The 27,082-nt window shown below is 37.1% G+C and overlaps 1 protein-coding gene across 1 annotated transcript in view; it reads left to right on the top strand.

Moving 5' to 3' along the window:
* TMCO3 (transmembrane and coiled-coil domains 3) overlaps positions 1–21,007 on the top strand; it is a 29,440-nt gene extending 8,433 nt beyond the window's left edge. The window contains exons 3-12 of the mRNA XM_009997911.1: positions 527–718; positions 1,272–1,400; positions 3,245–3,337; positions 4,514–4,700; positions 5,623–5,740; positions 6,305–6,500; positions 12,108–12,258; positions 18,279–18,358; positions 18,825–18,974; positions 20,582–21,007. Coding sequence (XP_009996213.1) covers positions 527–718; positions 1,272–1,400; positions 3,245–3,337; positions 4,514–4,700; positions 5,623–5,740; positions 6,305–6,500; positions 12,108–12,258; positions 18,279–18,358; positions 18,825–18,974; positions 20,582–20,695 — 1,410 coding nt within the window. The 3' untranslated portion in view covers positions 20,696–21,007. The remainder of the gene's footprint in view (positions 1–526; positions 719–1,271; positions 1,401–3,244; positions 3,338–4,513; positions 4,701–5,622; positions 5,741–6,304; positions 6,501–12,107; positions 12,259–18,278; positions 18,359–18,824; positions 18,975–20,581) is intronic.
* The last annotated feature ends 6,075 nt before the right edge of the window (positions 21,008–27,082 follow it).

Genomic DNA, 27,082 nt, shown 5'->3' with positions numbered 1-27,082 from the left:
AAAGAGGTAGAAACATTTTTAATTCTCTCTCCTTCAAGTTTACATCACAATGTTTTTTCTCCTTGACTTGGAATGCAGTAATTATTTTAGATTTTTGTGAACTGAATTATCACTTGGTAATTTCTAATTGGTTTGGTTCAAGGGAATAAAATGTTACATTTCAATTGAACCTTTTGTGTTCTAAATATGATAAAGCTTTAATTAAACATTCATATTAGATGCAATTGAAAATACTGAATTGGAATTTTACAGCTTTGAAACCCTGTTTATTTTATTTATTATTTTTTTTGATTGGACAACTTGGCAAAAGAGGTCTGTAAAATCTCAGATTTTTTAAATGGGAAGCAAATTATAACCTTTTCAGTTATGCACATCAAGTTTTGATAAAGAGACTGAAAGACTTGTCTAAGAAGAAATGGCAGTGTACTTAGAGTCAACAAATTCTGGAGCAACTTCAAGCACAGCTAATAGTCTTTCTCTTCACTGACCTCCTGTTGTTTTGTTACTGGCTTTCCTTTTCTTACAGGTAAGAGGTGTAAACTTTGAAGCTGTTTTAAGAGTGGAAGAAGATGAAGCCAATTCCAAAATAAATGCTTCAAAAAGAGAAGTAGAGGATGACTTAGGTCTTAGTATGCTCATTGATTCCCAGAACAATCAGTATATCCTTACCAAGCCCAGAGATTCAACCATTCCTCGTGCTGACCATCATTTCATAAAGGTGATAATTTTAGAGACATTCTTGTCATTTGTTTTGGTAAAATTTAGTCCCACTAGTTTGCATGCCAGTACTGTTTGATTGTATTGAATATAATTTCAGCATTTGTTCCTCCTGAAGTTACTCTAACATTCATGATTCCCCTGGCTACTAGTGATCTGGCCAGTGGGTTCCCTACTCCTAGTGTAGTTTTCCCAAGACTGCATGAATCCCTTCTGGTTTTATTTAACTTGTCACACATTTGAGGCAGCATGCTCTCTGACTGTGCAGTGTTAGAGCAAGATACTGCTGTAACTGATAAGCCACTAGTGTGTTATCACTGGAGTTTATCTTTTCATCTCTTTTGATGAAAGAAGAGATGATGGAAGATACATAGACGTGAGGGTTTTTTATATTATTTGTGCTTCATGAAGAATAATTTGATTTATTTTCTTATTTTTTTTACAAAACCAAAAAGGATCTGTAGAGTTTGTCTTCTGAAAGATAATAGTCTTTAATTTCATCACAAATTTGTGTGTCCTTTATATTAATGCTTTCATAAATATTAAACGTTTAGGATATTGTGACAATAGGAATGTTGTCTTTGCCATGTGGCTGGCTGTGCACAACAATAGGATTGCCAACCATGTTTGGGTATATCATCTGTGGAGTACTCTTAGGACCATCAGGACTAAATAGTATCAAGGTAAGTGTGTAAATTGCTTCTTGACTGATTTCCTTTGTTGAAATCTTTTGAAGTAGTTTTAAAATAAAACAGTATTGTCAGCATCAAATATACAAAATAAATAAAAAAATCCCCAAACCTGGACCTTTGCAAAATGTGGCCTTAAAATTTTATGTCTTTGAGTCACTTTGTTTCAAGTTTTCTTCTTCTATATAATTGTTACATAAGCAATTGTTGAAAGTTAAAAGATGAAGGTTGTGTGTTGTGGGTTGTTTTTTTTTGTTTGGTTGTTCATTTTGGTATTTTTTCTTTTTGCCTTTAATCCTAAAGCATCACATTTGAGAATAAAATTATTTAAAAGACGTCAAATATTCAGGAACTTACAGAAAGTCAGTGCTGTGGAGTGGAGTATTTAAAATGAGTAGTTCCCTGAGTAGCATCTAGACAGTTACCTTGCATCTCTGTAGCTCTTTCATCCATCCTAGTCACCCTGGTTCTTTTCCAGTCCCCTGCCCACATTCCTGAAGTCTCTTGAACCTTTTTAGCTCCATCACGTGTACCCTGATTACTGGCTCAATGTGAAACTGTGGGCTGTGGTTGGCTAGACATTGCACATGTTTTGATTAGTGGTCTGGTGTGCATTAACAGATTGTTTAGCCAGAAGGCAAAACAGAACACATGTTAAAGTTGCATGGTAATGTCTGGTTAAGTTACGTTTGTCTATTACATTGATATCTATGTAACTGTTTGGAATTTTCTGTCTTTGTGACCTTTGCTCTTATGTGGTCTTCTGTTGAAAGTTATTGTCGGGCTCAAAAGTAAGTTAGAATGAGTAGAAATTGTAGGATCTCTTATGGGAAGGGAAGGCTATAAATACTACACTTTCAAAATATCATAGTTTAAATTGAGATTAAATAGTAACCTTCATGTCGTTACATAACTTCTGAGTGGAGAAGGTCCGGAAAGCTTGACCACTTAGACTGAGAAGCAAGTTTGTAAGCTTAGCATTAGAAGGATATCCAACAATGAATTTTTGTTGACTTAAACTAGGGAAGATTGTGTTGTCATAATAGAGATGAAGGAGGTTTCTTTAGGACAGTTTTTGAGTGAGCTGCCTGTTTCTTGTGGAGCTGTGACTAAAGGTTAGTCATCTGGATAAAGTTCATGCTGACTAGGCTTCTCATGTGTACTCCCACCTTTTGTCTCTTCTGTATTTCAAGTAAGAATTTCAATATCGTAGGAACTGAAGAGGAAGACAGGTTCTAATCTGGCAGGGAAGATAGGTTCCATCTCCACTTTCCTATGATTGATGATAGACCCTGTCCTCTTCTGCTTTGAACTATAAATATGTAGAAAAGAAATGTTAGGTTTTTCTGCTGTGACAAGGAAGACAACAACTTTTCTTGCTCTTGCACTCTTGTCTCAGAAGTGGAAAGGCTGGTAGTTGTACTGGTTTGAGAGATGGATGCATGGAGTCTGTGCGAGAGAGTTGAACAGCAACTACAGTCTAGCAGAGTGATTATACCAATAGGCTAATCAAATAACTGGACAGAAGTAACTTCTGGAATGCAAGCTTTAGGAGGTTTAATAGCATGTGCATAAAACGTAACCTGTTTATTTTCCACAAACAATCTTAGGTCAACACACATGCATTTTGGGTGACCATCCAAAAAATTACCTAGTAGCAGCCAGGTGAGGGGAATAATATTTGAACCCTAAAGATGCTGAGGGGATTTCTGGTGTCATATGGCCAGCAAGTGAACTACCTATAGAAACATAAGGAATAAAATTGTTTTGCAAATAGACTTAACATATTATAAATACATGTGCACTGATTTTTATTTTTTTTTCTATTTTTTGTCAAGTCTATTGTACAGGTGGAGACGTTAGGAGAGTTTGGTGTATTCTTCACTCTCTTTCTAGTTGGTCTGGAATTTTCTCCTGAAAGATTAAGAAAGGTACTTTTGTGTAAAACATCTGCATTACATGACTTAATCACCAATGTTTAAGTTACCAGTTCTACTTTTTTTTTTTACATTCTCCCTATAATACACTGGTATAACATTGTATGTTTTTTAAAAGACAAACAGAACATTTGCTTCTCTTTAACTCTTTGGAAAGAACAGAATGCATTATTTGGTGTCTCAAAAAAACCCTTTTCCTCTTCATCTTAGTAGAGCATTTTTTTTTATTACTAGAAAAATGTCACATGACTTACAGCAATCCATCTCTGCATTATTTTAACATGCAGTAACATGCAGTTGCTGTTATGAAGTGTCCAGTAACATCTACCAGTCCTGTTATAAAAAAAATCAGTTTGTTACGTACTGTATCCATACATGCTGTACTGCCTAATAAACTAATACTACAAGTATGTTAGCACCATCTGGAATATTTCATAATATGGCCATCAGGATTCATTAAAAAGGTGCAAGTTTCTTTTGGTCTTAATTAAAAAAAAGTTACTGTGTAAACCAACTAGAATTTTAATAATGGAAAACACAAAATACTGCTGCAAAATACGTGAAGACTGTACATGTGCAAAGAGTTGCATTATGTGATTTGTTCCTAAACTGATGGTAGTAAGTTCATGAGATTATAAAAGCTTAATTGAAATCTGTTGAAATTTATGAGCATTCAGCTACATCTGTTATTTCTAGTCCATCTGAAGTCAAAGATAAATGTCAATAATTCAAGAGTTCATAACTGTAAATATAAATTGCTACTTCAGAATTGTGCGTGCACTAGCGTAGAGTGGGCTGCTGGTATATTTATAGTCTTTGCCACTTCCATTTTTCCCTCATCTTGGAATCATGTCAAATAACTGGTTTTCCATTTGATGATTTGAATATATTTCCACCCATACTGGACCTTTGGTCCTTAACTGGTCTGTGAGCTCTAGGAATTGTACCTAATTTCTGATAATGAGCCTTCTGGCATAGAATATTACCTACTAGGCATAGTAAATTCAGAGTTTTAGGATGTATAGGATGACAGCCCATTACTTCTGTAGCCCAGCACTGCAGCCCCAAATGATGCCTCTTTAGCCGCTTATTTGCGCTGAAAATCATTGCAACTTATCAGTGGGAAAAGCATCATCAGACTTTATCATAAGAACTTGTTGTCTTCCCAAGGTATGGAAGATATCTTTGCAAGGACCATGCTACATGACAGTTCTGATGATTGCCTTTGGTTTACTATGGGGACACTTGCTCCAAATTAGACCAACACAGAGTGTCTTCATCTCCACTTGTTTGTCTTTATCAAGCACACCACTGGTGTCCAGATTTCTTGCAGGTAGTGTTCGAGGAGATAAAGAAGGTAAGTATTATTTTCAAATCTGGACTACTGTAATATCTGCAATAAAGGGTGAAAGACGTTGAGTTAGTAATATCACATGAGAAAATAGTTTAAAAAATGAAACAAAACAAAAACAACCGTTTAGCCTGTTAAGTTGTCATCCTCGTTTTACGCTGGCCAGTGTTGTGCATATTCTTGTGATGAGGTGTACCTGTATTTACATAGCTAGTCCTCTTTGGAGAAAGACATTGTAGCCCAAATTAGTACTCTTCATCATAAAAATTGTCTGGAATCCTTGTGCTTTTTAAGAGGTTACCAGGTTGCACCATTACTAGCAGTCTGTCATCAGGGCAGAAAGGCTAACTTAAATAATTCACATCCTTCTTCAGCGAACTAAGACCAGCTCATGTAGTCTTTCATAGCCAACAGCTCTTCACATAAGTACCTTCAAGTGCCATATTTCTACCTTCTTAAATGCTTCTAAATGCTTCCTTTCAGAAGTTCGGCCATCCTGCTTTCTTCCACTTAAACCTCCCTCATACGTACTGCATTAAAGTTCTCCCCACCCCCTAGAGTATGAATATTTTATGCCTAAATTAAAATGGTATGTTTTACACATGCTGGCTCTTACAAATGCCTTTAGAATAAGACTGCATGTTTTCAGTAAAGGAGTTTCAGTAAATGCATAACTAGTGCTTAACTGCAAAGCAAAGTCTGTGGTTTTATTGCGTAGCAGAAACTTCATATAAAAAGTTATAGTTTTAGTATATATATATGTATATATAAATTTATATACTAGTGGGGAAGAAAACCCAAAATGTTTTGTATGGCCCCACCCCATTGAGAACTATACTTAGCTTCTATTTGATGAAGATGTTTCTGAGCACTGCAAGCTTTCACCAATTCTGATCACTGTTTCCATGACTGCTTTGTTGGTGTACAGGGGATATTGACTACAGCAGTGTATTACTTGGCATGTTGGTGATGCAGGATGTACAGCTTGGTTTATTTATAGCTGTCATGCCTACACTTATTCAAGCAGGAGTAAGCACATATTCCAGGTAAAAAAAAATAATTATTGTATCTATCTTCCTCCCACTCCCTTCCAATAGTAGATAGCCAATATGAATGAGAGAGATACAGTTAATGTCAGTTCCTTTAAAAATACTCTGTTCTGCAAGTTTCCTTTACTATATTTGTATCTGTCATGTTGTGTGAGGATATTATTTCTGTTCTAGCTGCCCTAGTTCTGTCCAGTACTTAAAATTTGTAGTGAAATGTTTGTTATTGTTAAAAAACAAGTTAATTTCTTCAGTTACTTTTATTTTTTAGAGACATTATTTTTGTTAAGGACTATGTAATAGTATTAAGCCTGTTGGCTTACCTTGAAGATCAATCAACAAAAATATTGTTTAATCAACTTGGAAGTAAATTCTAGGCAGTAAAAGAGGCTGCTGGTCACTCAGCAGATTTAGTATTCATCTTGTTTAGTAATGTATCTAAATATATTTCTGTAGCCAGTCAGTTTTGAACATCTGTGGAATTAGATCTTTTCACTAAAGGAGAACTGGTTGGGATGCATGAGAGCACTTGAAAGAAATGTTTTGTTTGTTCTTCTCTTTCAGCATTTTCAAGGAAATACTGAGAATACTGATACTGATTGGCCAAATACTCTTTTCTCTGGCTGCTGTTTTTCTTACATGTCTTGTTATAAAGACTTATCTCATAGGACCGTATTATCGCAAGTTGCATGCGGAGAGCAAAGGGAATAAGGAAATCCTCATTCTAGGAATAACTGCATTCATCTTCCTTATGTTAACGGTAATCTTTTAACTTAATAAAACATTCTGCTGCATGTGGTAGTTTACTGCATCAGTATCACAAAAGCCACTGCACTTAGTGTTTCTGCACATCTATGAACCTCTGTAGTTAATGACTTGGTTTTAAAATGTTTTAAAACAAATCCCAAATGTACAGATCATTCAGGCATTACAGCATAGATGAGTAAGAGATAAAATTTGAATGTCAATCAGATGAACTTCTGCTAGTAACTTCTAATACAGGCAGTCAATGAGTCATTAATCCAGTTTTAACTTAGGGCTATTTCATGCATTTGAAAATAATTTAGGATGGATTTTGAGTTACTGATAATGGCTGATTGTGACATGTGCTCACAAGTTTATTTCCAATAGCAAATTCTCAACATGTTTTTTATTATAAAATAATTTTATTTTTTCTGTGGGAGATGAACAGTTTGGTGTGAAGTTGAAAAACCAGAGAAATGCCTTAAAGTTAATAAACTTTTTTTATATATCTCTTGAGTTTTGTTAATTTTTCCTCTGAATCTTGCTTCTATTTGTTACTATCTCATGCTTTCAGTTCTCCGAAAAACTGTTATGTTGGAGAACAGAATGTGACAGTTGCTGATACTGTTGTGGGTTTGAAACTCAGTTATTCTGGATGTTATTGTTATATCCTCTGAGGTTTTCTGAGAAAAATTATCCCAAAAAGTTTCTGTGCATGATTTATTTTTTTTTTCCTGGGATATTTGCTTAATTATTACAGGTCCAACAGGGAAAGCTGACCTCCTTCAGGAAGGCAAAGCACAGCTTTACAATTTGTTGCTTTCTGTTGTATAGGTTAAAAATGCCATCCCTCTAAACAGCTATTCACATTCCAGATGTGTACTAATAAGCCAAGGAAGTAACTGCTTTGTTTTCTCCTTTTTACTTTCTAACATGCAGAGGTAACGTTTGTAAAACAACTTCAATAAAAAGCAACAAGCAAACCACCAAAGTTGCATAAAATATTATGGTATCTAGAAGAACTTTTACTTTCATTAAAACAGGACGTACATAGACCGAGCTGATTGAATTGGGTATATCGTGCCCAAATCACATATCAAATATACAAGGAGTTTATCTACATGACTTTACATGATAAATGTGTGTATGCAAACCAGAGGGAAAACATGTTTGTGTTGGATTCACACTGCAAAAACTGAAGGCTTCTTCAGCATGGGAAGCACTTGTGAAGGAGCAAATATTTTGTGTACTTTAGGTGAAAAACAATTTCCTTTTGAATTTGATAAATAATGTATCAAAGGGAACAGTACAAAGGATACTGCATGTAAGCCAGTTGAGATCCTTGATACTCACTGACATGGATACATTAATAATAATAGTGCAGCAAGTTGTGGTTTCAGCACCAAAAAAAAAGACTTTAAAAAAAACTGTAATGGAAACAAAACAAAAAGCATTTGGTTGTCCAGTTGAACAGGTCAACAAACAAAGCTTCTGGAAAACAAGTAACTGAAATGCCCTCTTACTTTTTCCCTCAACTAGTTGGGCAGATTGGGGTGGGATCATGTCAACTGCCCATCCTCTAACGTCTAGCTGACTTCGAGAGACAGTTTTGCATCATTCAGACGTACTTTGTCAGCAGTAACAAAGGTTCAGTAGATCATTCTCACACTTTCAACAACTTTTCAAGATATGAGTTATGCAGATACTGCTTTTTTTGTTTCTTTTGAAAACTCTTCGTCTGAATAACAACATAATAAGCAAATCTAGTTTATGGTTTTAAATATGACCATTTAGGATTGATGCCAAACTGGTAATTCTAGGTTGAGATATATACCACAATGAGCATGTTGTAAGTCAGCAGAGCATTCACTGGTGTAAGGTTGCTTTTTCATGTTCAGTATCTACAGAGATATTATTACAAGGAAAATTGTGTTAAAAGCTATTGTAGAATCACAAATGGTTTGAGTTGGAAGGGACTGTAAAGATCATCTAGATCCAACCCCCCTGCATGGGCAGGGACACCTCCTAGTCAATCAGGTTGCTCAGGGCCCTATCCAAACTGGTCTTGAACACTTCCAGAGATGGGCATTCCACAACTTCCTTGAGCAATCTGCTCCAGTGTCTCACCACCCTCACAGTAAAGAATTTCCTCCTACTTTCTAACCTAAATTTCCCCTCTTCCTGTTTTGATCCATTACCCCTTGTCCTCTTGCTACAAGCTCTTGTAAAAAGACCCTCCCCAGCTTTTCTGTAGGCCCCTTATGGTGCTCCAGCCCTCAGATCATCTTCATGGCCCCTCTCTGGACTTTCTTCATGAGCTCCATGTCCTCCTTGTGCTGAGGGCTCCAGATTTGGACACAGTACTTGAGGTCTGGTCTCACGAGAGCCAAGTAATAATGAATTGCTGTACTGGATGTCTGCAGGATGAAAGTAGTTACTTTTGTTTTGAAACCAAATTGCTGAATGTTATTAAGGAATTGAAAAAAAATAAATAAAAATCTGACCTGACAAGAAGGATAGCAGTAACATTTACATGCTTATAGGACTGTGCATATTCCATGGCAGAGTGAGAAGGAAGTGGCTTCCAGTTTGCATTGTGCTTGACCTGGAATGATGACAGCAAACGGAGGGAAATTGCCAGCTTGCTATATATACCAAAAAGATGAAAAGAAAATATAGCTATATTATTGTAGTACTTTATATATGAAAATTTACATCCTTTTCCTGCACTGTATTAGGAATCTCATTCCTTGTTTGCTTGGAGTACTCCTCCAGGGCTCATAACCTGCTTATGAACTCTCTTGTATCAGTTAAAAGGAGAAGATTAAGGAAGAACTGTAATCTCAAATATTCTAGTTAATTATTTAATAAAAAGCAGTTGAGATGGAGGTTTTACAAGGCGCACTAAAAATTGGTTCTGTTTCCACTGAGGTTTTACTTTGCAAGCTTAGAAATCACCTCTTTACTCTTGGGTAGATTTAAGTTATTAAAGCCTGAAATTCTAATGCATTGATTTCCATCAGGGATTTCTTTAATTTTACTGGCTTACTATGCTCATTAAGCTTCTCTGATTATTAAAGAGTAGCAGTAAGATACACAGTATTAGAGAATATAGGCAAAACAGCTGCTGAACAAATGGTTGAAATTCATCTGGTACATGTTACAGCAGTAATGTTTATTTCTTTATTTATTGCTGTAGTAGAACATTTGAACATAAAAATCCAATATTCTAGTAAAAGCAAAGCAATCCTTTCTGAATTAGAGTAAAATGGAACCTTTGAATACAATGGAAAACAAAATTGTACTGGGAAGAACATGTAAATTGACAAAACTTTTCTTTTAATTTTGACTGAAAAAGCTTTCTGCAATGTAGGGGTTGAGAAAGGGACAGTGCAGAGCTCTGGGATTAGTAATTGTTAGAGCCCTGTTTAATAAAGGTAAAACATAAAAGATGATGTAAACAGAAAGGAAACAGAAAATGCAAAATACTTTCCAAATTTTGCTTATATGAGAAACTTTGCTGAGAATGCTTTCCTGCCACTAAAACAAATCCCTTCCAGTGTATGTGTGTCCCACTCATTATATATCATAAATCCTGATGATGCAGATTAAGTTGAGGAAATATATCCAGTTATTGGTAATATTATTGGACAATCAGAGACCAAGATGAGAAGAGTAAAATAAGTCTCTGTATAGATCTAGATAGAAATCTGAAGAACATACTGGGGAGAGGGAATGGGGTTAAGAAATTAATGTAATTTTTAGGGTTTTTTTCTTGCCCTCTCATCCACTTCACACTTCTCTGTGTGTAGAGCAACCTCTAGATTTTGTACATATGAAGCTGTCTCATACCTAAGAGAGTAGAAAAGAAATGGCAAAATCTGCCTTTTTATCTGCCAGGCCCTTGAGCTTGTACTTGCTGTAGAATGAAGGAGTGGAATTCAGTTTTTATGTGGAAGCAAACTCAGACAGACATCGGGTGTTCCAGTTATGCCTGATGCTTTTGGAACAAGCATGCTTCTTTCACACTTAAGTGATTCCCACAACAGCACAGTATCATGCAATTTCCAATACAAGAGATGCTAAATTCCTTCTTACATGGTAACCTAACCATTAACAATACTTAAAATATTAGCTATAAAAGTTTTGATCTGGAGCTCTGTTATAACTGATAACACTTAAGTGTGGGGGGATTGTAGCTGAAGAGTAAATATAATTCCAACTTTATTTGAAGAGGCTATATTGGATCTCATTTATTCTCAAGAGGTTGTGTACTGTGTGACTGAGAAGAATTTAAAGGTTTCCTCTTCATAACTGTTTCCTTTATCTTGCTCATCTTTTGGTGATTTTAAAGCCTTTTACATACATTTCCTTCTTCCCTCATACAATTTCAAATTTTGGGGAAAAGCACTGAAATTCCTTTTCAATTGAGAGTAACATTATAATGTTGTTTTGTTGGTTTTTGCCTGATCAGCAACTATTTACATTAGTTAATGGAACCAATTAGTTTTCTTAGTTGTATTGCAATAAATTACAGACTTAGCACAAATTGAGTTATGATAAGTATTCAAACATTAATACTTCAATGCACAGAAGTCTGGGGGTTATTTTTAGGTAGCATTTTATGCACAGCGTGGAGACATGTTTATTGTGTCTTTTGTTCTCTTCCACTAATTTCAAGTCACTTGAGTTTTTGTATCACGTCTTACAGTGAAACCCTGTTGATGATAGGACGAATGTTGTCCATAAATGTATTATGGTGTATTGCTGCTTAATCCAAATGAGTATGGAAATAAGTCTTCAATTGTAAATGTTCTATTAGTAGCATTGCCCTCTCTCAGTAAGGGGAGCTGTAGGGTTTTGAAGTAATTATTTTAAAATGTGCTTTATACCGACTAGAAGTGTTGTTTTTTTGAATGTTCTGTGCATTGCCTTAAGCAGTTGTTTTGTTTTTAGTTCAGTCTCTTTACATGTGTTTGATCTCTTCCTTCTAGTACCACGATCAAATAATGAAAAAGAATGAAGCAGTCTGAATACTTTCAAGCAGATATTGTGCTTCATTTCAGCAGTTTATTTCACATGCTTAAATGCCTCCCTATTCAATAAAGCACAGAGGCGCATTTAAGTCCAATTTACAATAATAAAATGTAATTTATGCCTGGGACTTCTGCTAAATTGAGACTATTCTTCCAAATTATAAGCTATGATTTTTATTTTTTCCCCTTGTGAGACAGCTGGAAAATATGCTGTTCTTACTGCTTTATTTCACAGCCTCAACCTATTATGCAATCATGACTCCAGAGCTGTTATAGTCTTTCTCTGTTTTGTGAAATCAGATGCTATCCTTAAGAATGACACAAAGCATTACCATGTAGATTAAGAAATTTGTTTTTGTGGGGAAGGAGGTAACATGGAGGGGAAACTGGTTTTGTGAGTCTTTTGTATAACTACAATACTGCAAAACACTGATTTAAATACACTGAATTCTATTTGTTGTTGAACTTGCATAAAGACAGTAATTTCCTACATTCAGAATGTACAGTTTTCTAATTTCACTGTGAAATGGTGTATAAGTCACTGACGCTTAGAGAACAGAAACAGATTCTCTGTTATTCCTTGACAGATCACAGAGCTGTTGGATGTTTCAATGGAGCTGGGATGCTTCTTAGCTGGAGCTCTGATCTCTTCTCAGGGTCACATGGTTACTGAGGAGATTATGTCCTGTATTGAACCAATACGTGACTTCCTTGCCATCATTTTCTTTGCATCCATAGGTAAGTTCTAAGAAAACTTATTTTAAAAATAGAATTAACCTACAAATGTGGGGGAGGGGAAAAAAATGGTGTCTGCAAATTGGGGGAAGGAGATTACTTTTATTTTGTTAAATAATAAACTGTTAACTGACCACAGTATCGGTTCACCTTTGCTAGTATTTTTAAATGTGACATTCATTTTCATCAGCAACGTGCATGTTGTACTCTCAATTCTTGTTTTAATGTCAGTTTTTAATTGTTAACTCTAAATCCGCACTATTTAAAATGTGTAACTAAACATTTTAAAGGAAAAAGGATTTTGTTTGGGTGTTGGTTTGTGTTTGTTGTTTTTTAAAAAATTTCTTCTGTCTTCGCAGTGGCTGTATTTGTAATTTATACTAAAAATTATTACTATTTTCAGTTGGTAGCATAGATTTCAGGTTCTTGTAGCTTGATTTTCTTTAGAAGGATATGATAATGGAAACAGATCTTTTTCTACAGCATTTTGTTTCTTTAGTTAGGAAAATATGATCTGTCTGTTCTCAACACAGGGAAAAAACATAATTGAACAAGATGTATCTCGGAGTACCTCAATACTAACTGAAATGCAGCATTGATGCCTAAGACAAGGAGACTTAATTAATCATGCTTGTTACCCAAAACAAGTTAACTCTGAGAATACTTCCAGGCTATTGGTACCTTAAATTTTGAAGTGCTGCATCCTCTATCTGTCTATCCATGCCCCAGTGCTCTTTCTCTAAAGGAAACAAAACATGTTATTGAAGTGCTTAGGTACAGTGAATGAGGAGACAGGCCCTGTGGAAGCACTTGCCTCTCCCTGTGGATTGTATAGGAGATGCATGTCCTACTTTGGGGGCACTGCAAGGTCTAAAATAGAGGCTTGAATGTGGCCCTTTGCACAACTCTAACCTCATGCTTACTCAGAAATTCTTGTGGTTTGTTTTTTTTCTTCAAGACGATACTTGGTCTTCTTGGATTTTCTTCTGGATTTATTTTTTTAGTTTTCTATTGTTCTTTTTATCTTTGGTCAGGTAATGGTGAAGTCTTATTAGCATAATTTTAATGTCTTTCTTCATATACCCATTTGATACTCCTTGTTTCATGACAAAGTAAAGCTGTTTCTGCTGGTTGCTAGAAGAAGAATGATATAGTTATGCCTGCCAATCTTTATTTTTATTTTACCCAACCCATCGTAGTAACTTGTGCTGATCAGTCAGATTGCTTAGTAATAGATACGTTTACTTGGGTAACTTATTTTTTAATAAAGGGAAGAAAGTGGTGAGGTGTGGTAGAACTCTTGAGTCCATGTAACTGACAAGGTTGGGTTAGTATTTCCTAAATGCTCAGGGGCACGTTGTTTATGTGTTTCAGTAAAGATGGTGATGAAACAGATAGTGTTATCAGGGATACAAAGCATGACAAGTAATTATAAACCCAAAGTTAATTTTACAAAGGACTGAACAAGAATACTGTCCTACGCTCCTGTGACTGCATAAATTAAAAGACTAGAGATAAAGCTTTGGTAGAGTACAAGAAAATAGCAAGACCTTGGATGGCATGCTGACAGCACCCCATATAGCCTATGTTATACTGTAAAGAAACTATTTTAGTAGTTCTGTTACAGAATTAAAAATAAAAGAAAAATCTTTTTAGCTGTTGTTACCACTAGAACTGCAAGAAGGGAATGAAAAGAAAATTGCCTTACAAGTTTGTATTGCTTGTACAGAAAATTGGTCTTATTACAATGCTTGCTTGTAAAAAACCAAACCAAACCAAAACTAAAACCCTACAAAAAAACCCGAACAAAAAACCCCTCCCTCCCAAATAAACATTATCCCGCCCTTTCCCCTTTACTTTCAATTACTTTCCAATTTTGTGGTTAACAGAAAGTTTTGTGGGGTGGCAAGAAAGTAAGCTTTAAAAAGGAGTGATGTGATGTTGTAAAGAAAACATGAGTAGGATAAAAAATATTCCTTAAACTTTAAAAAAAAGAAATATAGTAAGGAAGTACTCTTTCCTTACTCTTGTATATATATGCATGCAAATGACATGTATCTATAAACAGAGAGGTATTTGCTATGTGAAATTATGTAAGGACCCCAGGGACAGATTCTTCCCCCTGCCTAAAGAGAAGGCTTGTTGCTATGGGCAGCAAGTACCCTATTATAGAGAGAAGAAACACTTGAGATCCTGAGGTAGGATGGGACACAACTGCAGTAATAAAATTTCTGTTCTTTTTAGAAGAAAGGACTAAATAGAAAAATTTAACTTAATTGAAAGGTGACTGTGAACATGTCATGTGGAAAAGTCAGTTCTTATTTTGCTTCATTAATTGCCTGTTTTTCTGTTCTTGCTACAGAAATCCTTCTGGTTCCTAAATGCTGAGCTCAACAGTATGTGTTCATGTAATATATATATGAGTGGCCCTGCCCTTTGCTTGACCTGTGTAATGCCCCTGCTTTCAAATCCATGCATGGGTGCATTTGTGGGAATAATACACCTTTACAGTTAGGCATTAACAGCAGCACTTTGAATTACTCTCCATCTGTACATTAATTTAGGTCTGTGTGTGTTCTTCAAGTATTCTGGCTGTCTGTGCTACCTGCTGAGGTTAGCAAGTTCCTTTTAGTCTCTGTCCTCACTAATATTTTTGAGAGAACAACTAGACCAAACCCTCAGAGCCACATTTTGAGAACGTTATCCCTTATTTCTGTTTTGGTACCCAGTGCTCAGAACCTTCCCTTTCCTCTGCATAATGTGATTATGTTTTTATTGGTTTTTAGAAGGGTGGAAGGCATCTTTGTATAGACTTGTTTTAAAAGGCTCCAATATCTCCTTGTCAGTCTTCAAGGCTTATGGAGTTTCAAATTGGGCATCAGGGTCCTACCTGCCACTGGTGAGGAGGCAGATTATTTATGCTGCCTGACAAAGTTGTGTGTCCTCAGTGTGCTGTACGGATGCACTCACTTGCTAGGCTTAGTGTTCCATTTTGGGTAAATCTTGTGGTCAGTGTTGGACCTTGAACATGAGGTGCTAAAAACTCTTTAGCAGTGCAGTCTTTTTTCCTCAGATGGCAGGTGATGCTGCCACGGTCAGCACTACCATTGTCCAAAACTAACACACACCCGCTGTTTCTCTGATGAGCCTCTTGACATTTCTGTTGAATTTGAGAGACATCAAAGGAAGATTCCAACTGGAATTCATTAGGTCACATACTTCACCTTTTCCTTATCCATCCAGTTATACTGCTTTGTTACCCTGCTTGGAAAACAATGAACTTTGAAGGTTTCAAGCTCTAAGAACTGACATTAAAATCAAGAAGACTCTCTTTGGCAGAGAAATTGAGATAAATATTGGGTTTGCCCTCTGCTACTTAATCTAGCTGAGGCTATAGCAGTTACTGCATTTGCTGGCTATGATCCTGGATTCAATAAGATTCTTAGTAGATACAGCATCCCAATCCATCACTAAGGTGAGTTTCCTGAGTTATGTCCCATCTTGAGGATATGTCAAAATTAATTTTTCTTGCTCATATTTGACCAACAGAGTTCTGGTCTCTGTAATCCTGTTTGCTGTCAAGGATCTCCAAGATCCCTGTTCTTGATGCTGGAACTCCCAGGATGTGGTCATGACTTTTGAGTCTTCCTGTGCTGCTAAGTGGCTATCCAGCAAGTTGGTGGTCTAATCGGGGGAGGAAGTTTACTTATGAAAAAAAAAGCACTTATAAAAAGAATGTGCAACATTTTGCATGCACATACATGAGTGAACTGTGCTTTTTGGCTTGACATTGACGCAAGATCACCTTCACCCCAAGGCCTCCATTCCACCTGTTCCAGAACCCTGCTTAGAATTGAAGTTGAGTGGCTTATGCTCAGCTCTCTGAAAATGTACCTAAGTGATATGCTAGTTATTGGTGGCAGGACATGCCACCTGATGATGGTGCTGAAATTCTTGAATTATTTGAAGTGTTTCTTCCATCCATAGTGACTCTTGAACTTAGTCATAAAGTCTTATTAAAACCATTGAAATAAATGCCCGTGTTCATGCACTTTCTGTCTATTATGTTAATCTCATAACATTTCTGTTGTTGGGAAAGCTTCATGTGCTTGTATAGCAGTCTGATATGACTTCTAGCCTTATCCTAAGTTTTCATCTAGGGCTGGGGCAAAGGTCTGTAATGACTGTGAAATCCACTGTGGTAGGATTTATTTCCCCCAAAACATGCCTGTCTGCTGGGATGTTTATTTGTTTGCTCAGAGTAGTGTATGTAACAAGTTTAGGCTTGCTTCACCTTGCAGATGCTTACCTCCATGGGGTTGCTATAGAAATCTGCCTCAGCTCTTTGGAATATGGTAATAATCTCCATGTCAGGCAACAGTTCAAATGGACTTCAGACTGTCTGTCTGCTCCAGAACTGAGAAGTTGGCTCCACCAGTAGTGGAGAGAGCACTAGGCTATATTTATACCCTCCCCCTGAAATCTTCAATTCCAGATGTGGAAGAGTTGGCCCTTTTACCAAACATGACATTGTTACAGGCTGTATTTCTCTACTTGCTTTCCATGTATACTTCTGAGACCAGCCTAAAGGTGAATATGCCCATGATACACAGAGGAGGAAAAAAAAAGGGAGGGAAAAAAAAGCTACTTATCCCCCCATGTACATCTGTGTGCACATTTGGATTTCTTTTTTTTTGCATGATGTTTCATTCTGCCATTTCTCCCCTTATCCTGATAGTCTTCTGCATTTGCAGTTCTGTACTTGGAAGGGAATTAAGAAATAAAACAGGGTGTGTACCTGCTGACTGGGTAGTACTTGTATAAAAATCTCTGATGTATTTGAAGTACATTTCCATCGACAATGGAATGTGCACATGGATGAAACATTGTGAAGTTACTGCAAGTAACTTCTGGGCACTCAAGAAAAGAAGATGACTCTTGGTTCTTTACAGTTGTTCTGGCTCTGGATTGTTGTGGGGCAGGGAAAATGAGTGAAAACTTGTCTTTCATTCAAATAATAAGTTACAGCATCAATTTACATGCCTTATGCTTTAGAAAGCAAACTCTTGTCCTTCACCAGAAATAATTAGGTTGGAGAACTGCCAACTATTATGGATTTATCAGGAACACCACCACTAATTTGGTTCCTCTTTTTAAGACCTTTTATGAAAAAGGAATGAGCCCCAAACATAGTTGTTTGCTTGCACAAGTTCTTCATATCCTAGGAGGAAAAAATGGACTTATTCAAGCTGTAAGATTCTTCCTCACTGACTCCAGGTCTTATAATAATAATAATAATAATAATAATAAAATATACATACACTTCTCTTCCCCACTAAAAAAAAGCCCAAACCAAAACAGAACAAAACAAAAAAACCCCAGCAACATCATAGCAATGGGGTTTGATAAATTTCCTTAATTATTAGACTATGCTTAGGGGTATATGACTTTACCTGATTCCAGTCTAAGTGACTTTTCCAGTTCAGGTGACTTTCAGTGTTCACAAGTGAGGGTCATGTGATTAGAAGTTACATTTTCTGTTGTAGCTATGGTCTGTGCAAATACTGAATATCATGTTCCTCCCACACTGATAGTCCTTTACCATGTCATACAGAAATGTTAAATGGCTAGCACAGTGTATTTTACAGTCACTGTGCAGAACACTAGACTTTTATTTTTTTCCTGCAGTATTCTTATGGCTTTCATTAGAGGTGTGTTTTAGTTCAGATTCTGGATTGTTGGCTGGTGTGGAAGGAAGAGTTTATAAATTGAAGTGCTCATGCACTGGCCATATACAATTTAATTTAGTTGGGAATGTTGTTTGTCCTAAACCCCTCCAAAGGAAAAATTGTTGGGAAATGCAAGTGCTGTAGTGATCAAGTAGGTAGTGTCAGTAGGTATGTTAGGGCTTTTTGTTTGGTTTTGAGAATACGGTCTTGCAATTAAATCTATTATTAACTCAGAAAGTTATCATAATAAGATAGTGGCCTTAACCTTTGAAATATTGTTTTCTTTCCTCCTAGGACTTCATGTTTTCCCGACATTTGTCATATATGAACTCACAGTCTTACTATTCCTTACATTGTCTGTGGTCATAATGAAGGTATTTTCTCTTTTTTATCCTTGAATAGCCTAAATAATCTTTGCACTGTTTGTCCTAACAAAAACTGTGCAAGAACTGAATATCTAATGTAACAGAGAATATTTCATATTTAGTCTAAGTGTGTATTTGGAGGAATCTTACCAATTAGAATAGGTTTGATACAATGTTCTTAGATTTTTTTAAGTTTGTATTTAATATTGAAAGTAAGTTATGCATGGATAACTTCTATTTCTCTGGCTTGGATTTGTGACAAAGTTATCAAGTGGTTTTGTTATAATAAATACAATACTGCTTTAACTGTGCAATATACATATTTCCCTTTTTGACATTAATACAGAAGACCAGTAGTTTAAATCCAGAATTACTGTATTTGATGCTATGTATCTTACAGTGATTGTACTGTTTTATTTATTGTACTTCTTTTATTTAAAAACAAATCCACAACAACCAGAAAATCTTTTTACAGTTTGTCTTGGCAGTGCTTGTCCTTTCTCTAATTCTTCCAAAGACCAGCCAGTATATCAAGTGGATTGTCTCAGCAGGACTGGCACAAGTCAGTGAATTCTCTTTTGTTCTGGGAAGCAGAGCACGCAGAGCTGGGATCATATCTCGGGAGGTAAGCTGGTCTGTAGTTACTAACTTTGGGCTTTTTTGCACCTGAACAATTTATTTGGAAATACCAATACACTGCAATTTTGGTTCATCTCTCAATTAACAAATAGAATCAGCCTATAAAAAGAGAGACATGTATGTCCCTGATGGGGTTCTTAGTTCTGGTTTTTACTTGTTTCATATTGTACTTTAATATTAAATACTGGATTTTACTTTTAAATGGCTTAGTTATAAATGGTTTACCTTAAGTGCTCTCATTTACAACTTCGTTATTCTGAGCAGTAAGTTGTAGGTGGCACCCAAGTCACTAAGACTGAGAAGCCTTTGCTTTTGAAATCATGATATAGCTATAGAAAGTGGTAACTCAGAGTACAGTATCTGAATAAGGAAATACCAGTAAATAAGAACTAGAGAGTAAATACATTAAAGTGGAAATTGTCTTGATATTTAAACAAACAAACAAACATGTAATCTTTGTCTGCAAAGCTCGTTCATTTAAAATCCTCTGCAGATGAAACAACCAGCTTTTCCAGTAGTCATGGAAAATTCCTCTAGGATAGAAACCTTAAACTTAGTTTTATATTGAAGTTGTGAGAACATTGTTTTTTTCAAGATGAAGTCTGCTTTGTGAAATGAAATAAATGATGGCTGTAGAGATACAACTGACTTCACTTTCTAGTGCCAGCTGCCTTCCCCCCTTTATCTCAGCTCACAAGAATACTCTGCTGGCACGCTGACATTTCATTGTGTGAGCAAGTGGGCTGTATAACACTGGAACCAATTCCCAATAGAGCACATGTGAAAAACTTACACAGTGCTGTTCACTTGTATAGGTAAAGGTGATTCATTTTCATGTTCACTCCTGCATATAATTAGGAGTTATAAATATTGTATGTTTGTATAGCGTTTCAAGATACCCATACATGATCACAGAACCAGTTTAGGGGACCACCCACTACGCTTGGAGGCCTTTAGGCTTTAACTTACTTTTTTTTTTTGTGACAGCTCTCACCTTATAACTTACTCTGTGTGTTCATAAAGCTCTGAAATTTTCAAAAAGAATTCTTCTGAGACCTCAAAACTACTTCCTGCTGCTGTTTCATAAGACTAATTCAGACTACATAGTTAAGATCTTTCCTCAGATGATATGCAGTATGACTGAAAATTATTTTTGTGTGCTTTTTTAGCATAAGAAATAGTAGTGATCTTTTCCATTATATCATTAAACTAGAATAGCTTGGGTTGGTTTATTTTCTTGTTGTTCTGCTTTTTTCTTATAAAGTGGTATTTGACTTTTGACCTTTTACCAAACATTGTGCTTTCAAAATGTAAATATTTAATATATGTGTAAATATTTTTTTCCCATAAGCTCATAATGTTGTTTTTGCAATTGTGTCTTCAAACCAGGTAAACAGAGAATTAGATTGAGTATGCTTCAGATTATTTTTTGATTGGTTAGATTGTGTCAGCTTTTCTAGCTATATATGTAGTTGGATAGGAAGACAGCTGAAGCCTCCTGAAAATACTGTCCAGAGAGATCTCCTCAAACTTCTAGTCACTTAGTTTAGCATGCAATTAAGAGAATTAATGGCTTTTGTTTGCAATTTTCAGGTCTATCTTCTTATTCTGAGTGTGACTACTCTAAGCCTTTTACTTGCCCCTGCCCTGTGGAGAGCTGCAATTATGAAATGTGTTCCAAGACCTGAAAGACGCTCAAGTACTTGATCAGATTTGCACATATACAAGAATACATCATTTTGCAAAGAATACCTTCATTGGTCATTGTATTTCTATGCAGTCAGAAAACAACAGGTTTTGAGCAGTCAGTCGTCTTAATGTGCACTTGGTTATAAGGCTTACGCTGACCTTCAAGCAAAACAAAATTCAATATTAAAAGGCAACTTTATCATTTGAATTGCACAACTTTTACAAAACTTACTTTCTCTCTGACGGGTGAGAATATGCCAGAATGTTTGTTCCTGACCCAATCAATTATTCAGAGCATAAATTATTTTTTTAAAATACAGCATCATGCAACATGTGTTGATTATTTTTTGCCTGAATGTGCCTTTTAATTTTCATCCTATTTTGTTACTGCTGGTTCATCACCAGATTTTGTTTAAAAAAAAAAAAAAGATAGATATATTATGGTGCCTATGGTATCTTCTTTCACTAAATGACTTGAGTCATTTTCACATTTAGGAGTTTAGTGTACTAGTATAAAATTAATCACAAAACCCACATCTAACAGTGAGTAAAAGTGTAGTCCTTTACACAAAAAAAAGGTTTAACTGTTTAGCATCAAATTGTTTTAAGCAGTCAAATACATATTCCAAATGATACAGCCAATAGTGTATATTTTATTCCAAATTGCAGCATATCATGTATTTTCTTATAGTGGTAACTTTTATTTGTGTTAGTTCTTGTATTTATTTACAAATTTGATTAAAAGTTGACAGTAAGAAAGGGCATAACTTAAGTTATATTTGAAGACTGACAGTTGTCATCCCTTCTTTTTCTAACTGCTGTTGCAGCAATTTTCTACATTTTTTGGTGTGTGTTTTAAATCAATAATAAATTTGGTAAAACTGGGAAGTCTAATTTCAAGCAGATGTGAAAAGTTCTGTAACTTTGGATATTACTTGACACGATGCTACATTGGAAATTATTTTAAGTAAATTAATTTGCACAAAACTAGATATGACAGACTGGATGTGTATTTGGAACTTCACTACTTTATATGTTGCGTTTACATTGGAATAAGTTGCTAGTCTCTTTAACATATCGTTATATTTTTTAAAACAGTGATTTGAATGTGATCTTCAATGCAGGTGTTTTGTTCTTTAAAACATTATATGTAGCCGGATAAGCCCTGTAGAAGCCCATTCTCTAATTGTAAAGGAGAAGGCTCATTCATAGACTGTAGTCTACTCTGATAAACACTTAAAAAATAATCTTGAGGTTTATCTGCTAAAACCAACACTATTAAAGGTATATTAACTCTTTAGACCAGTGTTAGTAATCTGAAATAACTTTGATACCCACAAAATGGTTAGAAAATGCATGTTATATAGGTTTAAAATGGTAATTAAAGTGAAAGCTGTCCTCCAACTAGTAAAACAAAGCTTTGGATGGATTTGTGTTCTTTATAGCTCTTTCCTCTACCACAGTAGCCTCAGTTCCCTCCTGTGTTTTCCCTGGCACCTGCTGGGTTTGTCAAAACGCAGTTTGGACTTACCTGGAATATACAGTATATACAGTTAGGACAGGGTAGGGTTCATCATACTTGAGTTCCTGCTCACAGGATGCAGGGATTTCTCTCCAAGCACTGATGCTTCATAAAGGTTACAGGAATCTATGGCAATTCTGTCTTTCCTTGAATGGTTTCAAAATTTATTGAGAAACAGCGACAAATGCAGAGGAAAATGCTGCCATATAAATAAAATAGTTTTTTAATAAAATCGATCTGTAACAGAAAATAAACTTGAAACTGCTTTGTTAGTGTATTTAAATATTTTGTATTCAAAACACAGAAGTAATTAAACATCTTTATGGTACCTTTTAACAATCTACTAGCTTAGACCATTCTTTTTCAGGTGCCTCACTAAAACAATTTTTCTTAACTGTACTTGGAAGAGAAATCTGACTCTATCCACTGACCTATCTCATAGTTTCTGCTTGATATACAAGCTTCTCTCCTGAATGCCTCATTTTGCTTTTGAAAGATGCTTATTTCACATGTTGTGTACCATCTGTGTTTCAGGGGGAAAAAAAGGTAACTATGACAGACTGTGGTAGAGACTTCTGTATGATTTTCATGATGTCTCTTAGCCCTTGAAACTATTACACCAAGCATTACAGCTGTGATGAGTAAAGATTTGGTCAAACTAAATTGCTGTGGCTAGTTGTACTTCTCTGGAAAATTCCAGTTAGGAGAGTAGGAAACACTGATGGTTTGTGTGTCTCAAAAGAAAGAATTTTCCTGATTACTTTCTAAAGGAGTTGGGTGAAGAGTCCTTTTGGTACCATGTCCAAAAAGGAAAGCAAATATCTAGATATCTTACTGGTTGCCTCATCTCTGTCGCTTCTTTCAGAAATAAATTCTGCTTCAGTCATGCCTTGGCTAGGCTCAAGGAGAACTGGGGAAAGAGAAATAGGAGCCTCATCTGAGTATTAGTGTTCTGTGCCTCTTTGTTGACATAGACTTAGATTGCCTGATTGAATATCAGGTCTAAGTTCAAATTACTCATCTTTTGGACATATCTCATTGTAAACAAACTTACCATGTTTGCCACATAGAAATCTAGAACTATATTGAGATACTGTAAATGTTTCCTGAAATGCATAAAATGGCTCCATGCATAATTCTGTGTCAAAATGGGGTGGTCTTATGATACAACCTTAAGATAGCAACAACAAACTTTATTCCTGAGTGATTGATCAGTCATTCCTGTATGGAAGATGAGCAGAATATTTCACAGTTGGCCCACTTAGATATAATTGCAGCTTTTCAGGAATGTTATGCTTGTACCTTGGAATATTATCTTTCTCTGTCAAGCGCATAAGATTAAAGCAGAGATAGCGAAGCCCTGAAATCTGATTTGTTGAAGGTTTGCTGAAGAACAGGTGGTCTGTTCTGGAAATGTTTGTTTCAGCTTGATAAACAGTGGTTCTATCTCATTAATTTATCTAATGCTCAACATCATTTGAGTACAGAAAAGCTGATACAGGGCAGAAACTTTTGAAGTCATGAAAGGGTATTTCTGCAATGAAGCTGAGCTTAAGGGAGTGGAAAGGAAAGGTCTGCTCTGTGCTTGAGCACCAACTCATTCAGCACACCTGTTTTAGGGTGGTGGGGGTTTTTGTTTGTTTTGTTTGGGGGGGGGGGTTTGTTGGTTTATTTCAGGGATGGGTGTAACTGGTTGGTCATTTTGTGTGGCTTTCTGAAATTTTGAGTTCTTGCATGTTACCTCTTAATTGCTACTCTGGTCATGGTTCCCTAGGAGGGTGAAGGAACCAAAACAGTTTAAAAGTTGGTAGTGTAGGCTACGCATATAATTTGTGAGTAATGTCCCTGTCCTCTGGGTCAGTTTGGTACATACGGACCCACTGCCACCCTGTGCTCATCCTGTATGGCTCATCCCATATAGAACAGGCTGCTTCAGTTCTTCAGAAGGAATATGTATCTCCTGGAAGCTGTGAGGTAGCTTCTTGCAGTTGTGACTGACATGGGTCTAGGACAGCCCAGAGAATGCTAGTGGCCTGGTCCATGGGGCTGCATAGCTTTTAAAAAGCTGTATGAATTCATATTTCCTATACTCCTGGAAGATGAGACCAGCCTCAAAATACCTCGTATTTTACTTGTTTTACAGTTGGACATCCTTTGCTTTGCAGTGAGGTATGCATCTTGTGTGACAGAATCGTGCTGTACAATGATGCTTGATGGAGGGTTTAAGAAACCTAGTGTGGTAGATGCCTGTTGGAGTGAACCCAGCAACAATCTAACCACAAAAGCACTCCTGGGGTTTGTCTAGGGAAGGAATCTGTAGTCCTGCTCAGCAAGCAATCCTGGCAGTGCTCCAGCACATGGGCAGTACTAAAGGTGGAGGAAACTGGACCGCTGAGTGACAGGAGGCAAGCCAGGCTAACAGTGTGAACAGCTTTGTGGGAAGCAGCAATTGCTGATGAGGAGCAGCAAGTAGCAGACATCCACTATTAAGATGACCTGAGAACGAGGGAGGCAACAGGACTAGTGAAGCAAGAAGGAAGAGCAGCAAGATGTCCTCAGGGCTGGGAGATGTGTGGCCCACCCCACCCTAAAGATAACAAAAGGCAGAAGAGAAAGGCATGCCTCTACCAGCTTCACTTGGTAGGTGGTGCTGCTTTGGTTCTCCCACCGCCCGTGTTGAGTAATTAACTACTGTTGGGTGGGAAAAACTTGACTGTAAGGACAGTGGAGACTAGGAAAATATCCCGACTGCTGGAGACAAAGAATAAACTGGACAATGGTGTGAGCAGCTTAGGGAAAACTGATCCTGCCTTGGGGGACAAAATCTAGATCAGGGAATGGCAACACTTTCAAGGTCACAGTTCCAAACTGTATTTTTTATTTCCTAAAATAGAGCAGAAAATTGAGAATTGGGAGATGCTACCTCACAATGAGGCCAGATGCTGACAAGCTTGTCAGCTGGTATTCAGTCTTTATTTAAACCAGGAGCTCCAAAGAAGGCATGGCTTCCAGTTATGAAGCAGGTAGGTCAAAACATGACCATGTCCTCTGGCACCTGTGATTGGTTTCTCTTTCTATACTAGCTCACCTCTGGAAAGTTTCCTTGTGCCTGTCTCCCAGTTCTGCTGCACTAATGCTTGTTTAAAGGTGTGACTTGTTCTTTTCAAGCTATTTTTTACAAGGACATGGGTCACAGAAAACAGTCACAAACTGGAGTAGCCTTTCACCATTACAAAAGCAAGTCCAGAAGCTCCAAGAGGCCTGAGAAAGGCAAGCTCAGAGATTAGAGAAACACTGAATGTTTTTGCATGGGTACAAATACTTTAGTTATGAACACCTCTGCTAAAGAAAAACAAAACACCTGAGAGTGGGTATGCTTGGGCAGTTAGTAATGTGTCAAAATAAATGCTACCCAACCAGGATGCCCGCTCTTGCTTGCAGCTTGTTCAGGGGTCTCCTGAGAAGCTCGAGGAAAAGAGAGGTTTACAGGGAAGCGTGGGCAGCACAGCAGTATTATGTGACAAATGCAAATGGAAAAATCAGAGTAATTAAAAAAGGTGCTCTTCAATCGCTTTACTGACTAGGGTCAAGAAAGCATCCATTTGGGTTTTTGCAGAGAAACTGTGTAGTTTCCAATGGGGGTAGTGACATGGGGTTCATATTCTGTCCTTTGCTTGCCACTGGTCCGCTGTTCTGAAAGCTACTAGTTATCTTAGTTCCTACACATCACAGTTGCTAATTAATCATTTTTTTTTCATTTCTACGTTTCTCGTCAGTTTTGCTTTGTAGTAGAGAAGGTAGAAGGTTTCTTTTTAACTGGAGATTTTCTCAAAATGGCACTAGGACTATTTGGAAAAAAAAAAGAGCAGAGCAGATGATCTGCATCTTAGTGCAGTCATGTACTTCAACCTCTATAAAAGCACGTTCCCTTTTTTTAGTCCCTTCTTCATCCTGGGACAGACAAACCCTGTTTAGGGTGCATACCTGGAGACTGCAGGAGCCTGTGGTAATTTGGACAATGGAACCGTTTTTGCTGCAAAAAATAATGTAAGAAGGGGGAGGAGTGTGGGGTGTAGACAGGGACCTGAGATACATAAACAGTTCAAATCCACAGGCCAAGTATCTATGACTTGGAGTGCAGAGAGCAGCACCACCAACTGGAGGAGCTGCTGCCTCTTGGGAAGCATTTCTTCCTGCAGCTGAAGTGCTTCATGGTTTCGCGGGGTCAACTTCTTGCCTCTTTCTGAAAAGTTAAGCACATCTTCATGATCATCTTGTTTTCCCGATGCATACGGCCATCAAGCTTAGTCCAGAAAGAATGGGGAAGTGAGCCAACAGCTGTGGTCAGAGCAGGGTATGTCAGAGCAGCCATGGAACCCCAGAGCAGCGAGTGAGGTTACGATGAATGAGAAACTTCCAAGATCGCTATTGGTGAAGAAAATTAAGGCAGCTCGTGTTTCTTCACTAATATAAAATACAACTTCCCCAACATCTTTAAGAAAAAAATAATTAAAAAACAGAGTAAGGTCTGAAAGCAACAAAATGTTAATTTAGTTGACTGATGAAACGCATCTTCTCCATCACCCGTGCCTTTTGTTTTGCCGTTCCTGTACACTGGCTCAGCCGGTCATGCCTTTATTTCCTGACCGGCCTTCCTTCCCAGGCACCATCAGGAAGCAGCACCATCTTGCAGAAAGAGCCAACCCTCTTCCTTCCTTTCCCCCTCTTCACGCTGTTGCGAGCAGCCTCGCACCACGCCGGCCCCGCGTCGCCCACGGCAGCGCCCGCAGCTCCCACGCATCAACAGGCCGTGCATCCCCTCCTGCAGCCCCGGAGCAACGCGGCTCTGCCTTCGCTGCGGCGCCCCCCGTTCCCCCCGCGCC

This window comes from Chaetura pelagica, unplaced genomic scaffold (assembly GCF_000747805.2).
Source record: "Chaetura pelagica isolate M959 unplaced genomic scaffold, ChaPel_1.0 scaffold123, whole genome shotgun sequence".
In the NCBI taxonomy this organism is placed as follows: Eukaryota; Metazoa; Chordata; class Aves; order Apodiformes; family Apodidae; genus Chaetura; species Chaetura pelagica.
Note: the sequence above shows the minus strand (reverse complement) of the source record. Positions and strands in the feature narration are given on the sequence as shown.